Genomic DNA, 16,020 nt, shown 5'->3' with positions numbered 1-16,020 from the left:
ATCCATAGGTCAGTGCAATAAAATCCTAATTGTTAATGGGCAGAGGAAATAAACTCAGAAACCCTGGGGTCAAGCAGACAATCCCTATTCTGCATCTATTTTACACTGTCTGAGCTCACTGACACGTTCCCTGGGGTCAGGGCTTCAGAGCAAGCAACAGGAGAGGGGAACCTGATGCTGTTCTTGCCAAAGAAAATAAACCCCAGAGTAAGAGACAGAGGCAGAGTAAGAGGCAAACCATATGCAGCATTTCCCTGGGTGCCCAGGGAGGAAAAGCAGTGGTTTTAACACGCTGGATTTTGGCAACTTTCCCCATTTTGTGCCAGGGAAGTGAGCTCAGCGTGGTCCCCATGTGTGAGTAAGTGAGGAGTAATCCCCTCCCTGTGCCCGTGCCCAGGAGGCTGGCCAGATGAGGATTTATCCTGACAGCCTGCTGGAGGGAAATACAAGCCACAGCATGTGTCATTCTGCATCCCCCACAAGGCTGGACACACAGATTTTTGTTCCTCCAGCATCCAGCAGGACAATCTGTCCTCAATCCTTGGTAAACTTCTCACTCCACACCAAAAACATTCATCCTGAATTGCCACTTTTATCTCAAGGGTGACTTTTCTCTGGATTTGTTTGAAATCTGGAGGAAAAGGTGATTTTTCTCTGGATATTTTTTTTTTTGTGATCTCCGTGCTCTTCCTCCCAAACTTTATTGTTGTTCTCCTCCTCCTGTTGTCTACACATTCCTTCACTTCCTACACAGCACAGGAATATCCCAACCTACTCCCAGCTCCTTCTGAGCCAGAAGAGCATTTGCATTGTGCTGCTGACAGGCAGCTCAGATGAAGGGAAGCTCTGCTCAGCAGCAGTGGGAGCACATTTGTGTGCTGTGCAGAGCATTTGTGACCTTGTCCCTCCAGCCCTGCACCCAACACCTTCCAGGGAGCCAATCCATCCCTTCACCAGCCACAGGGACCCTGCCTTTACTCCCTGCTTGCTCAAGGAGTGAAACACGTGCATTAAATAAATTACTGGAGATTGCTTTCTTGCTCTGACAGTGGCAGGTGCTTGGTTATTAAACTGCCTGAATGATTTAGGCCACTAATCTGGGCTTTTCCTCATGCTGATGAAGATTAGCTGAGCCCTGTCTTGTGTTTTCTGCTCTCCACCTCGGTCCCTTCTTGTTGGAAAGGATCCACTTTCCATCTCCTGAATGGGATTTCAGGTGTCCCTGTCCTCACATGGTCATTGACCTGCCTGGCGCTGCCCATTCATAAACCAGAAATTCCTGTCACTGCCTAACTCTGCAGTATGGGGGTTGTTGAAGGAGTTTTGAGTTAGATCTCTGAGGTTTTTAGATGATGCCATTTATTTTTCTTATCTTCTACACAGACAGGAAGGGTGAGTTCAGCTCACATCTTCACAGCATGGTTCAGAAGGTCACACAACCCATAGTTACAAGCCCTTTTAAAGATTTATTGACCAATAAATCACTGCCAATAAGGATATTTATGGTTTTGATCCAATCCTTCAATATTTTATCTTATGGACTCATGCTACAGTGTAAGCTTTCAAAGCTAGTAATGCTATGACACACAAACCTACAGCACTGCATCCTAAACTCCTTTTTTACCTTTGTTTTTTCTATATCTTAAACTCTAAAGCTCTAAACTTCCCTCTTCCTAATTTAATGTGTCTCTGCTTTAAAATCCATATTCTCACTTCTGGCACCTAAGTTTAGAAGCCTTTCCCAAGGTCTCAGATCAAATCCTGTGTTTAATTCTAAGCTTTGGCTTACAGGCTCTGAGAATTCCCTGCATTTCAGATTCCAGCAGTGCAGGATCCTGAGCAATGTCTGAGCACTTGCACAATCCCCTCTGCACGTTCCTCAGTCAGTCTGAAAGGAGAGCAGGGCATTTTGAAGCTTAGATTTATTCTGCAAAAGTAAAATATCAAATGTCTGCTGTATTCTCCCTCAGACTCTCAACATCCATTAAAGAGCTCTGCTTCTTTGCCTTCAATTTATCTGCTCCACCAGCATCAATTTCCTCTTTTGGCTTCAAGCAAAGGACTCTTGGGGCAAATTCCTGAATAATTGTCCAAGAGTTGTCCTGAAGGGCTGTGCAGCCACAGCAGCACATCCTGTCCTCCTGAGTGGCCATGCCTTTGGGGCTCACGTTGGGGATTATTTTGTGCTGCTGCCTCTGCAGAATTCTGATCCTGCTTTTAATTTCTGTGCTTTCTAAAGCGTCCCCCTGAAACTGGAAATTGGGATTTTTCAGGAGGTGAAATCTCTCTCCTGCTCATAGTACAATGCACTCCAGTGGTCGTTGTCCTGGCAAAAAAGATGCCCAGATAATGAAAAAGTTAAAAGTTGTCCAGTTAATTTCTCTGCTTTATCTGTAAAGCATCTCCCTGGAATTGCACACTGGGATTTTTCAGGAGGTGAAATCTCTCTCCTGCTGGTATCACACTGCACTCCAGTGGTGATTGCTTTGGAAAAAAAGATGTCCAGTTGTCCAGTTAATAGAAAAGTTAAAATTTCTGTGCTTTCTCTGTAAAGTATCCCTCTGGAACTGCACAGTGGGATATTTCAGGAGGTGAAATCTCTCTCCTGCTTGTATCACACTGCATTCCAGTGGTGGTTGTCCTGGGAAAAATGATGTCCAGTATATTAAAAAGTTAAAAGTTGTCCAGTTAATTTCTGTGCTTTCTAAAGCATCCCTCTGGAATTGCACATTGAGATTTTTCAGGTGTCACACTGAACTCCAGTGGTGGTTGTTCTGGAAAAAAGATGTCCAGTTGTCCAGTTAATTGAAAAGTTAAAAGTTGTCCAGTTAATTTCTCTGCTTTCTCTGGAATTGCACACTGGGATTTTACAGGAGGTGAAATCTCTCCTGTTCATATCACACTGCACTCCAGTGGTGATTGTCCCGGCAAAAAGATGTCCAGTTGTCCAGTTAATAGAAAAGTTAAAATTTCTGTGCTTTCTCTGTAAAGTATCCCTCTGGAACTGCACAGTGGGATACTTCAGGAGGTGAAATCTCTCTCTTGCTTGTATCACACTGCACTCCAGTGGTGGCTGTCCTGGAAAGAAAAGATGCCCAGTTAGGTGGGATGAGCTTTGAAATGCTGATCATTCATGAGTGCTCATTCCTTGAAAGCCTTGAAGGAGAGGAGCAGGTTGAAGTCAACATCCAGGTCAAATCCCAGCTCAGGTGGTGGCAGCTCCCACGCCCAATTGTCCTCTTGCCCTTCCAGTCACACTTGTCATCGCTCCATGACAAACTTCAGGCAGTGATTGCCCAAACCTGGCTGTCAGGCACAGCTGGGAAGGCTGGCAGGCAGCTAAGGGTTAAAGATGAAAACCATGGCAAAGCAGGCAGTCAGGGCTGAGCTCTCCTGCACCCAGAGTGTCCCAGCAAGTCCCTCGAAGGTTCGGCCTCACCATCTGCAGCTCCTCCAAGGCTCTGGGGACTGCATGACAGGAGTGGATAAAAAAAGCAGAGAACAGCCAGACACTATTATTTATCCATTCACTGTCTAAACTTATTTCAGCATCAAAAGGAGCTGATTGACAAGAGAGCAGGAGGCAGAGCTCTTGGAAACCTCCTGGTCCCAGGGGAACCTGCTGCAGCTGCTCTCTGGGGCAGGGCTGTAGCAAATGCCTTTCTCTCCTTGTCACTCATGACATTCCCTTCTTTTAGCAGTTATTACATTTGTCAGGTATTTTATTTCTCAGGTATTATGTTTTTCAGATATGGTATTTTCCAGGTATTTTATTTCTCAGATAGTACATTTTTCAGGTAATTTATTTTCCAGGTATTTTATTTTTCAGGTATCATATTTTTCAGATATGTTTTTCAGGTATTATATTTGTCAGGTATTGTATTTTTCAGATATGATATTTTACAGGTATTTTATTTTTCAAGTATTTTATTTTTCAGGTATTTTGTTTCTCAGATAGTACATTTTTCAGATATGATATTTTTCAGGTATTTTGTTGCTTAGGTATCCTATTTTTCAGATATCCTATTCTGCATCAGTGACCTTTTGCAGATGTGGTACTTTCATGCAACACTGCTATTCCTGCAAGTGCTCCTCTGTCAGTGCTGCATCTCTGGGGCTGTTGTAGAGGAAAAGGGGGGAAAAAAAAGACCAAGGCAGAGATAGGGGAGCAAGACCTCAGCAGAGACTGCAGAGACACAGCAGTGTGCTTGTGTGCTGGAATATTTAACGTCAGGCATGCTAGGAGCTGATGACTGATAAAATGACATAGACTTCAAGGAACTGGAACTTTCTGTTTTATTTCCTTCTTTCTGAAATTTATCAGCATGCAAAGGCTCCTTGCTCTGCTCTCCAGTCCTTCCCTTGCTCTCACACAGGCCCTCTGAATTTTACAGGCACCAAGGGGGGCACGGCTTTTGGGAAATGTTGCTGTGTCCCAGATTTCAGGAAGGGGAGCTGCTCAACCTTCACCATATTTACCTATCACCATATTTACCTGTCCAGGGTGGATAATAGCAGGTAGATAACAGCAGGACAGGTGCCCTGCTCCTTTGGCATTCTGCTCTGGGGCTGATGTCACAACATTGCCCCAGGCTTGGACCCACAATGTGCAGTGTCACTTGGATGAGAGGCCCTTTCTCTGTCTACCCTAGCAGTGCAAAGCCCTGATCTCCCCCTAAAATTGCTTGAAGGGAGAAGTGTCAGGAGGAGCTGGAATAATGCAGCTATTTCTGGGGCTGACAGCAGGAGGGAGCATGGCTGAGATGGGATGGATCCATTTTTATGCTGATAGCAGGCTGCTGATAAAAAAAAAACCCAACAAATGGAGGAGCTTTGAGGAAGGCAGAGAAGAGAGGTTTAGGCTGTACTTTGGGCTTGTCTGGCCTTTCCTTTTCCCTCTGAGGATCTGGGCAGTCAGACATCTCCTCTGACTGACACACAGACAGAAATAGGATTGTTTGGTGCTGTTCAATACCCAGGGCCACTTCTTAGGGCTTGAGGTTTCAGAGGGAGCTGGAAAATATCTAAGTTATTAGCAGAAACAAGGGGAGCAGGAAGAAGTTTAGGACATGCAAGGGAGATGCTGGGCAGTGTTACATTGCTATAGATCTGTAGCACATATAGCAAATAGATATATACAGCATATAGAGAGCATATAAATAGCATGTAATATATAATATAAATTAATATATAAGATAAATAATATAGAAATATTATATATATAATATGTGTATTATATATAATATACTCATATGTGTATTTATATTTTATATGTGTATTATATATAATATATATATAATATATATTATATATATGCTATATGTAATATAGCATATAATATATCTCTTATATAGAGCACATTGTTAGCATATAGAGCATATAGAAGGAACTCTCTGAACAGCCTGTTTGAGAAAATGTCAGGATTTTCCACAGGGATCTGGACAAGCTTGAGAAATGAGCTCATGGAAATCTCATGAGGCTTAACAAGACCAAGTGCAGGGTGCTGCACCTGGATTAACCCCAAAATCAGTCCATATCTAAGTTATTACCGGAAACAAGGGGAGCAGGAAGAAGTTTAGGACATGCAAGGGAGATGCAGAGCAGTGTTACATTGCTATAGATCTGTATCACACATATAATATAGATATATATAGCATATAGAGAGCATATAAATAGCATATATATTGTATCTAGCATATAGTTAGCATATACAGCATATAGAAGGAGCTGTCTAATAGCCTGTTTGGGAAAATGTTAGAATTTTCCACAGGGATCTGGACAAGCTTGAGAAATGAGCCCATGGAAAACTCACGAGGTTTAACAAGACCAAGTGCAAGGTGCTGCACCTGGATTATCCCCAAAATCAATCCAGAATGGAGGTTGAACAGATCAAGAGCAGCCCTGCCCAGAAGAACTTGAGGATGGTGGTGGAGGAGAGGCTGGACATGCCTTGTCCTTGCTCCCTTCATCCTTCCAAGGAGTCTGACCTCACCAGGCTCATCCCCAGTTCCATCAATATTTTTAGACAGCTGCTTGGAAGTAGCCAAGAGCTTTCCAGTCATGAACTACAAAAACCTGGATGCTATTGCAAAAGACCAGAAAGAGTTAGAAGTACATTACTGGAAAAAAAAAAAAAAAAAAAAAAAAAAGAGGACAATCTAAGTTTATCCTGAGGAGAAAGGGAATGTGTGAAGCCTTCAGCTGCATCAACTCCCCTGGTGCTGTTCAGGGAAAGGAAATAAAAAACAATGGCTGTGTCCATAAATAGGCCCAGGCAGGGGTTTAACACAGATTGCCTAATAAATCTTTCCATATTTCTAATCTGCCCTGGCTGACTCAGATTGCATTACTGAAATGTCACAATTGCTGAGCATTAGCAAGTGATAAGCACACTTTTACCACTGACTAGACAAGCTGTAATTAGGCCAAGTCCTTTCCCTCTCCCCTTTACTGGAGCTGTAACAGACTCTCTGAGAGCTTTCTTCTGTTTAAATAAGAACTAAAAATGGCACAAGGCAATAAAGCAAAATGACAGAAAACATAGGGAACAAGTCCACATCAGCCATGTTTTATTGAAGGCTTTCTTAGTGGCAGATAAGGCCTTATAAACTGTGGCATTAAGATGACCTGAACCTTGATAATTCCATGAGTAATTTTCCAAAGGGTGGGTGATCCAGTCCCAAGGAAAGCTTTTTGCCACCTTAGCAAAGGAAAACATTTTTTCAGAGTTACATCAAGTCATGTTTGGCTTTGTGGCAGCTCACAGGTGCCTGACTCATCAGTGGTGTAAGCTATGGATGCATCCTGGGATGGGCAGAGCTTGGGAGAAATATAAATTGTCTTTGGTAGGCTGGGTAGGTGGAAGGATGTCTGAGAATGGAACAGCTCCCTGCCTTTTCTTGATGCCTCAGGTTTTAGCTTTATTATATTTTTCAGATTCTGTGCTGCTTTAGTGTGTGGGTCTGGGCTCCATATGAGGGGATGGTGAGCTCTGTGCACAGAGCAGGAAGACAAAACAATTCCTGCTCCAGCTGGGCACCAAGGACAAATGATCCAAATCTCAGCCCCAAGAGCACAAACAACGTGGGCTGAAGAGAGCAAAACAAGAAGCATGGGATTTCATGGGCTGGAGCTGACCAATCTCATTACTGCTGCATAGCTCTAAATCACAACTCTGCTGTCTCTGAGGCCTGCCTTTTGCAGCTTTCCCAAAACCCTCTGGTTTTATGGATTCCCACAACCCTCTCCTGCCTGTGTGTCTCTGGCAGATGGGCTGGCAGCTTTCCGTGCTTTCCTGAAGACCGAGTTCAGTGAGGAGAACCTGGAGTTCTGGCTGGCCTGCGAGGACTTCAAGAAGACGCGCTCGGCGGCCAAGCTGGCCTCCAAGGCCCAGCGCATCTTCGAGGAGTTCATCGACGTGCAGGCCCCTCGGGAGGTGAGTATGGGGTGCCACAGCACGCCAGGGCACCCAGCAGTATTGGAATTTTATACCAATATAGGCAGATGGAACATGTCTGGGCTCGTCTTGCCCTTGCTGCTTGACCAAAGGCGGCAGCTGTGGTGGTTTCACCTCAGAGACACCTTTGGCTGGCTGGATACTGCAGCTGGGCACTTGGGATAAGTTCAGGCATGCAGGAGATCAGGTTTACCTCTGGTGGAGTAGCTTCAAGGTGAGGTGAAGGAAAGGAATCAGGTTCTGATGGAGGGTTTTGATCCAGAGTTTTATTCCTGGCCCACAGGCCTCTGAATGCAGCAACAGCTCCAACACAACCACAGCGTGGTTGCTGAGTCTTTTAACCCTGGGGAGAGGGGCAGGGAAGGGGTAGGGAGCCACCAACCAGGTATGGGGGGAAGTCTCAGGGGACAAATGACACCTGGATGGCTCAATGTCCCTCAAGGGGTGTAAGGCATGTTTTGAACTTTGCCAATTCTTGGCATTCCAGAAGGGCCTCGAGGGAACTCTGCCAATCACTCGATTCTTCACTTCATTCACTTCATTCTGGAATGCTGAAGCAGGGCCAAAGGAGGGGAAGGGAGAGGTGATTAGCACACCTGGGGAAGGAACCGGGATAGCTGAGACAGGCTATTACATCTCACTGCCACACAGCAGGGCTGTCACCCCCAGCTGGGTGCTCTCCCTCTGTCCCTTCCCTCTCAGAGAGTGGCTAAGGACGGTGGCCATGCCATCCTGGCTGCTCCAGCTGCCTCTGCTCGCCCTGACTCATCCCTGATGAGGACAATGCTTTGATGGTACTGAATTAGTCACAGCCAGGGAGTTCACTGGCAACCTCAGCCTACATTTCCTAACCTCACTGAGCTCCCCAGGAGCATTTCACAGTGCTTCTGTCATTTCTATCAGCCTTCAGCAGGCTGTTGGTCTCTTCCCTGGCAGGACCCTTTGCCCAGGACCATCCCACCCATGAGTGGAACAAAGCCCTGAGGGAGCTGGGGGTGTTTATCCTGGGGAAAAGGAGACTCAGGGGTGACCTTATCACTCTACAACCCCTGAAAAGTGGCTGTGCTCAGCTGGGGCTGGGCTCTTTCTCCAGGCAGCACTGACACAACCAGAGCACACAGCTTCAAGCTGCACCAAGGGAAATACAGGCTGGATATTGCAGAAAGAGTGATAAAGCTCTGGAATGGCTGCCCAGGGAGGTGGTGGAGTCACCATCCCTGGGTGTGTTTAACAAAGCCTGGATGTGGCACTGGGTGCCGGTTGGGTTGGACTCGATGATCTTGGAGGTCTCTTCCAACCCTGTGATTCTGTGAGTAACTTGTTGACTCCCAAGGGGGCAGAGCTTCTGACTAACTCCCCCCTCACCTACACCTCCTGAGAGATACAAACAGTAACTCTGAGCTGAACAGAAAATGCAGTCACACCCTGGAGCCTGGGATTGTTAAATCCCCTTTCAAGCACTCCACAGGCTGATGGCACTGCCAGGTCCAGCCTGGTGACCACGCTGGGTTGTGTCACTGCAATCACAGCACAGCCAGAGGTGCTCTCACTGCACCCAGCCTCTCCCAGTCATGCATGGGTGCCTGTCAGGGACCCAAAAAGGGCTAATTTTCCTCATTTTCCTCCCTCTCCCAGCTGGGAAGGCCATTGCAAGGCCACTGGAAAGGACCCAGATTTGCACTGAGGTGTGTGGCTGTCTCCATGCTCTCCTTGAGCATTTTCCCACTGTTATTCAGGAAGCCAAATGAGATTTTAAGGACTGGAAGGCTGATTTTTGATTAGAAATAGGAATGCAGGTAGGATGGGGGTCCTTCCTACAATTTGGTGCTGTGATGATGTTTCCTTAGCACTGTTACATCATTTTGTCATGCTTAGAATATGAAATTATTAGAGTTAATCCATACTGCTGATATTCATGTTGAGGCAGACAGCTTTACTTTCCAGTCTCCTTCCAGTTTGGACACTGAATTAATAACAACAAATAACATTTTTTTCAGCCTTTTTTTTTTTTTTCTTCCAGACAATAACCCTAAAAAATGCTGATTACCCTGCTAGGGAAGGAGAGCAGGAAAACTCCACTGGCTGCCTTTGCAAACAAATGGCAGTCATAACATTTATTTTTCCAAGCCTCTCCTCCAGATATTGTAACATGAAGCTGCTATGGGAAAAATCAAACAGTTTATTTTAGATCAGCCGAGTTTGGAGACATTTAATAAGAATGTACTAGTGGTTTAAACCCAGTGAAAAGTTTATTCACCCATTAGGCATGTGGTGAAGAAGAGAGGGAACAGGAGAGAGGTTGGCTGAGTCAGGAGCTTTAGGTGATGTGCTGCCTAAGAGTCTGAAAGAAAGTAATTTCAAAAGTGATTTTAGTAAAAGTAAAGTGATTTCAGTAAAAATAAAATTATTTCAGAAGTGCTCAGATCACTATAAACCCAACTTCTCCAGGCTTGGGGCAGAACTCACAGCCCTGAATCACTGTGGGGGCTGTTCAGGCATGGGCAGGGGTAGGACCTTGGTTCTGCTGCCATGGCAGAGAGGGAATGAGGCATTTGAAGGAGGCCAGCTGGACACTTAGTGCCAAACTCTCTTCTGCTGCTTTCCCCAGGTGAACATAGACTTCCAGACACGGGAGCTGACCAGAAGAAATGTGCAGGAGCCCTCCCTGTCTTGTTTTGACCAAGCCCAGGGGAAGGTGCACAGCCTGATGGAGAAAGACTCGTACCCCAGGTTCCTGAGATCCAAAATTTACACAGACCTGCTCTCTCAGACCCAGAGGAGGCTCAGCTAGGACAGCCACGGGGCCCTCAGAAACCACGTGCTTCCCTCAACAGCCAAAACCCATCTCTAAATGTGAAATGTGTTCAAAGCAGTGGGAGTGAGAAAAGAGGGACAAGGGGCAGAGGAAGCTTCCAGAGAGTGACTCTTTGACTATCTGTGCTTTTTTTTTGTTAGCAGTAGTACCTTGCAGTTGTTCCCTCTGTCTAGCACAAACCCACAGCCCTCTCAGGGTCACCTGTGGGCAAGGCAGGTTCCCTTTGAAATGGCTGTGTTGGTTTGTGTGTAAATAACACCTTTCCATCCTTCCACACATCTCTCCCTGTCTCTCACCTCTCCCTTGTGTTCAGGAGGGCCCCAAGGGCAGTGCTGACACTTGTGAAGCCACAGCCAGCCCACCTCTCACCCTGCTGGGCTCTGGGACTGAGGGGAGGGAGACAACAGACAAAGAAACAGGATTCAATCCCTTTTTTGAAGTGGGAACCATCAGCAAACTCAGCTCACCTCCCCATCTATTTTGCACACCTTATGGCTTGGCTGCCACTCTGTCGCTGCCCCTTTTCCTTCAGGGATGGAGGCTCAGAGTATTCCCAAGGAGCTGAGTTTTCCTCATGAGGAAGGTAATCCCAAAAGCTCTCACTAGGCCTGGGCAGGCAAGTCTTCTAATGTGAATGATTGTTTTTTGTGGCTGTTATTTATTTGTGTGGTAGCTCAGTCTCAGCCATCATTCAGGCTCTGTTGTGCTGGGCACTGGACCAAAACCCAGCACAAAGGGGCTCCTGGCTGCCACAGGCTTGGTGGCTCCTCAGGAAGGACCTGTTGGAACCCTCTGGCCCTTGCTGGGGTGTAGGAAAAGCACAAAGCCCGTCTGCCACAGCAGATGGCATTTTTCATGGGGTACCTGGCAATGTGAAAAATCCCATTTCCATTTTTGTTATTTCCCTTTTACTGACTGTTCCCACTCTCTGAGTGGGTTCAGTGTCCTGCAAAGAGCTCCCCAGCACACAGACCCTGATGCAGGGTGCTTTTCCCCAGTGGGACACAAAGCATGGAGTGAGCAGGATGGGTGTTGGGGCGTGTAGGGGGGTGTGAGTGGCTCTTTGGCCCTGTTCCCATAGCCTGGATGGCCCCTGCAAGAGAATTCTCTGTGCCCATGCACCTCCTCTGGGCTGGGCAATAATTCCTCCCATCTGATGGCCCCATTTCCATGGCACTGCTGCTCCAGCTTGGCAGATTCCTGCAATATTTTTGAGGGGAGAAGCAGACAGCCTGTCTGTGGATTTGAGCCGGCAGACCAGAGGTCTCTTTTCTTAATTTAATGAAGGCCTGGAAAGTGACCCCATGGATCTTTTTCTTCTCTCAGACATCCCCAGACCAGAGGCTGTAAACCTCTGCTCCAGCCAAGGCTAGTGGGTGGCTTTGATACATCAGAAAGCTGCTGATATAGATTTTGTGTAATGTGGTGTAAATGAGGTACAATGAATTCTAAAGCCAAGCAAAATGTTTTTGGAAGAAGATAAAAAATATCTGTCTGGATATTAAAAATTACTGTCCATCAATTAAGTAGGAAACAGCTTTTTGAGGATTTTTGCAATGATGATATATAGGAGAGTAGGACAAACAGGATCAAGACAGAGGTGGTAACCATGCTGGATTTATTTTGGCGGTGCATTCCTGTGGTCTCCAAGACCCTGAAATCTAAATACATTACAACTTTATGTTCAGTAGGGAAAGCTGCTTTTCAGTGTCTGGCTGGACCGCAGGAGAATCCTCCAGGTTTTTGGAAGGCAAATCCCTTCTCCGGTTAAATATCTGTGAGGAATTTCCAGAAAGAGCAGCAGTGACCCAGCATTCCTGGCTGTCCCCTGTCCCTGCAGGGACACCTGAGGACGTGGGGCTGGCCTTGGTGACAGAGGTGACATATTATTATACATAATAATATATATAATACATATATTATTATATATATATATATTCTGCAGCCACACCAGGCTCAGTGACACAGCTCCTGGGGCTGTTGAGGCCCCTCATGGGACACAAGAGACACAAAGCTCAGGGTCTGGACGTGGCACAGTTTGACACAAACTTTTTGCTGCTTGCTCAAAAGCGGGAGCAGTGAAGGACATCTGGAAAATGCTCCAGATTTGCCATGATTTCTCCAAGGGAGCCAGATCCTGCAGGAGCTCAGTGTCCCAAAGCTTTATGGCAAACAAGGCAGAGTGAGACAGGTCTGGTGAACCTGAGCAATGCATGGAAGGAATCAGAGGTGGAAGCAAAGGACACAGAGCCACACATCAGTGCCTGTCCCTGGTGCTGCCTGGGCTGTAGGAAGGTGTCTGGGTTTGAAAAGCCAGGTGTCTGCTAAGGAAGGCAGGAGCCTCCCTTGAAATGGAAAATGTAAAGTCAAAACCTCCCCAAGGGGTTACACCTAGGATAGACAATGGTCATGAGTTTTTCAGACAATTATAAGTTTGTTCTTTTACATATCAGGAGTTAATCCTCAATTACAGCTTCAGGTAATGAAGTTATTTACCCCCAGTTCCCCCCCTCCAATTCACTTTTCTTTATCCTTTTTGGGGCCTGAGGCTGTAGGGTGTCTTTGGATCACAGGCCCAGAAGGATTGTTTGTCTGACCAAAACATGGGGAGAGTTAACTCTTTCCATAGAGTTTAGAGCTATGCACTAATACAGTGTAGGATTTGAAAAACACAAAAGTTAAAATCTTATAAGGAGATGTCGTTGCTGCAGTGGTGACAGGAGCTGGAATCAGGCTGGCTGATGTAGGAGAAGTGTTTTTCCCAGTAAATTGTTCCCTCCACTGGGAACAGCATCCTAGAACACAGAGTGGAGCAAAAGTATTGTCTGAGGCACTTGAGCCTGCCACTTGTTATTTTTGTTGCTGCTCTTGCAGTTTGTCTCTCTAGAAGGAAAGCAGACTAGTTATTTAAAGTAAAATTCTATTTTTCTTAAACAAGAAAATGGCACCAGCTGCTTCTTTTATGACAAATGCTGTTCTGAATTGAATCAAAATAAGCAGCTTGTAGCTCTACCCCTTAAACCAGGGGCTGATCAAGGAAATCATAACTGAGGCAAAGCTTTGGAAAGAGCTGAGTGGTGACTAATTCCCACCAAGGGCAAATATCCTATCCTTGATTCATCTCTTCCTGCTGTGAAAGGGATACTCACAACCTACAAACCCATTTCCCCTCTCTACAAGCACACACCTCCAAAATGTTCCTCCTGTTTGGAGCAATGTTAAAATGTGCCATCACATGAAGAGAGGGGGAAAAATTTGGTTCACTCAGTTCTTTTTATTCTGTTTGTTGGCCCATGCCCAGTCAGCTCCCAGGCAGATTGATGGCAGAAGGGAAAAAGAGTTTACAAATTTCATTTTCTATGAGCTTCGGGTGGTGTTAACTGCAGGGTCAGATGCAGAACTCGAATCTGTCTGAAGTTTCTCCTGCTTTGGTCCATCAGCCAGGCTTGGGATGATTTCCACCACTTTTAGTGGACTCATTAATGCACCTTTAGTCCATGCTGGGAGGGTGTGAAGGGCAAAGGGGAGGGGGAAATTGCTGTGTGTGTCTGGGGGTGTGGGTGGTGAGAGTGCATGTGACTTCATCTGTATCTTATTTAGTGTCCTCTACTACAGAAGCTTTTCTGAGACATAGATGTGCATGTTAAAATAGGAGAATTAGGCACAAATGACATAAACTGAGACCTTTAGCCAGTGTTGTGTTTGCCTCGTGTGTAAGTCCAAGTAGTAGTAGGAGATGTAAACTCTGCTAGGTTCCCAGTTACCCCTAAGAGCACATGTATCAAACTGAACTGAATGTTCACTGATGATAGACACAAAACCAAAATGTTTACAGCATTCAGAGCAATAGCAAAGCATACCTCATGCCAGTCCTGGAGTGCCTCTCACCTGTCAGTGCAAGCTCTCCCCTCCCTGGGGGCCTCTGGCTTCTTCTCCCTCCAAACTCCTCTCTCCTTCTCTCTCCTGTCCTGGTTGTCTTCCCTCCTCCTCCTCCAAGCACTCCAAACCTTCCTGTCCACCAGCACTGTTTGTCCTCATCTGTCTGAGCCTGGGACTACCCTAACCTCCCTCTGCTTGCCTCTCCTCCATGCCCATCCCTCCCTCCCTCTCTTCTTTGCCTTTCCCTTCCCCAGGCACTCATCTCTGGTCATGCCATCTCCCTCCTACATGCCTCCTACTGCCACTGTAAAGCTCCTAGGAGCTCTTCCCTGCCCATTATATAAGAACAAAATGTTTCACATAATTTTCTGCATTATCTTCCATCCCTGGGGCTGCTGCAGTTGTCTCCTTCCTTGGTGCTGTGCTCTCTCTGGCATCGTAGCATTATATCCCAGAACTGGAATTAAAGTTCATTTTGCTGCTAGACCAGAATGCTTCTGTCTACCACGCACCCCTTGGGCTTTGCAGAGACTCATCTTGTCCCCAAGTCTTTTGTCTTCCTTCTTTTTCTCCTCCTTCCATGCAGGCTGCACGTGCAGTGCTTGTGGCAGGGGCTGGCTGGGGTGGAGGGTGTCCGTGCTGGGGTCAATCGCAGCTGGGCACCCCCGTGGCTCTCTGGTTTATAAAAGTAGTCTCAATAAAGGTGTGTGGGTTGTATTTGCTCAGCAAACTCAGTCACTGTGCTCTGTGCCTCCTGCAGGAGGATGTGTGTCTAATCTGAGGCTGCCGTGAACTCAGCGCGAGTTCAGCGAGCCGAGGCTGTGGGAGGGAGGTGGCACAGGGGGCCGAGATTGTTACCAAAAACATCCAACACTCCTGGCAAAAAGGCACAGGAGAAAAGGCAGTGCCTGCTTCTGGAGACACCAGGGAGCTCTGGGGACCAGCTGTGCTGTGAATTGTTTGTCTGAAGCAGCCCCACAGCTCCCGGTTTGCCTCACGTGCTGCATGCCCCAGGCTGGCTCTAAAGCATGATGGATGAGGAGCTGCTCAGCTTTGCATTTCCAGTGTGGGTAACAGCTTTATCCTGAGAGAAATGTCTTCATATTGCTCTATCAGTGCCTGCAGCCACCAGCTGAAAAGCAGGGAGGGGAAGGAGGCACCTTCTGCTGTGTTTACTCCTGCAGACCTCTGTAGGAACTCCTGGCAATGAAGAGAGCAGGGTATGAGCACACCCTGGGGTAGATCCCCCTTCCTTAGGAGCCACCACTGAAGATGTCATCTCCTTATAACCTCTCCCCCAACTCCTCTGTGGGTTGCCCAAATCAGAGCTCAGATTTGTCCTTAAGCTCCTTGGCACCTCCACCTTGGTGGGACAGCAGTGTCCCCTTGAGGACCTGACTACAATCTCCACGCCCAGCAAGGCTGCTTAAAATAACAAAGATACCTGGTTCCTCTGCAAATCAGCTTGTGGGTGGCTCAGAAGAGAGTGAGGATGGCTCTGCTGCACTCAGTGAACTCAGAAGTGAGCCACCAGGCAGAAAGAACAGCTCAAAAGTGCTTCCCTGGGCAATGCTTTTATTTTCAGGAGATCCTGCTGCTGCAGCTGCCACCCCTGCAGTGCTGCTGGTGTTGGGGCAGGCCAGGCAGGCTGTTCAGTCTGACCCCTTCCTGCTCAAGGAGAGGCATGGGCTCAGCTCCCCGGGTCCCCCTGCATTAGCTGCTTGTTTGCTAGGCTCCCCTTGCTCCCTGGGAGGCTGGAGAAGCTCCTCAGCCACGCCACAAATCCCCGCCAAGCCGTGTCACCACGCTGTGCAGTGTTACACCCCTGCTGTATAGACACCCCGAGGATGTAATAAACAACCTGAGACTA

General features: G+C 46.9%; 1 protein-coding gene across 7 annotated transcripts in view; it reads left to right on the top strand.

The window, feature by feature from the left end:
* The window catches only part of RGS8 (regulator of G protein signaling 8), a 35,214-nt gene extending 19,194 nt beyond the window's left edge, over positions 1-16,020 (top strand). For all 7 annotated transcript variants that reach the window (XM_074546417.1, XM_005492246.4, XM_074546418.1 and 4 more), the window contains 2 exons: positions 7,269-7,435; positions 10,065-16,020. In XM_074546417.1, the coding sequence (XP_074402518.1) occupies positions 7,269-7,435; positions 10,065-10,247 (350 nt within the window). In that variant the 3' untranslated portion in view covers positions 10,248-16,020. The remainder of the gene's footprint in view (positions 1-7,268; positions 7,436-10,064) is intronic.

This window comes from Zonotrichia albicollis, chromosome 8 (genome assembly GCF_047830755.1).
Source record: "Zonotrichia albicollis isolate bZonAlb1 chromosome 8, bZonAlb1.hap1, whole genome shotgun sequence".
NCBI lineage: Eukaryota > Metazoa > Chordata > Aves > Passeriformes > Passerellidae > Zonotrichia > Zonotrichia albicollis.
The sequence above is the reverse complement of the archived record's forward strand: the minus strand, read 5'-3'. Positions and strand labels throughout refer to the sequence as shown.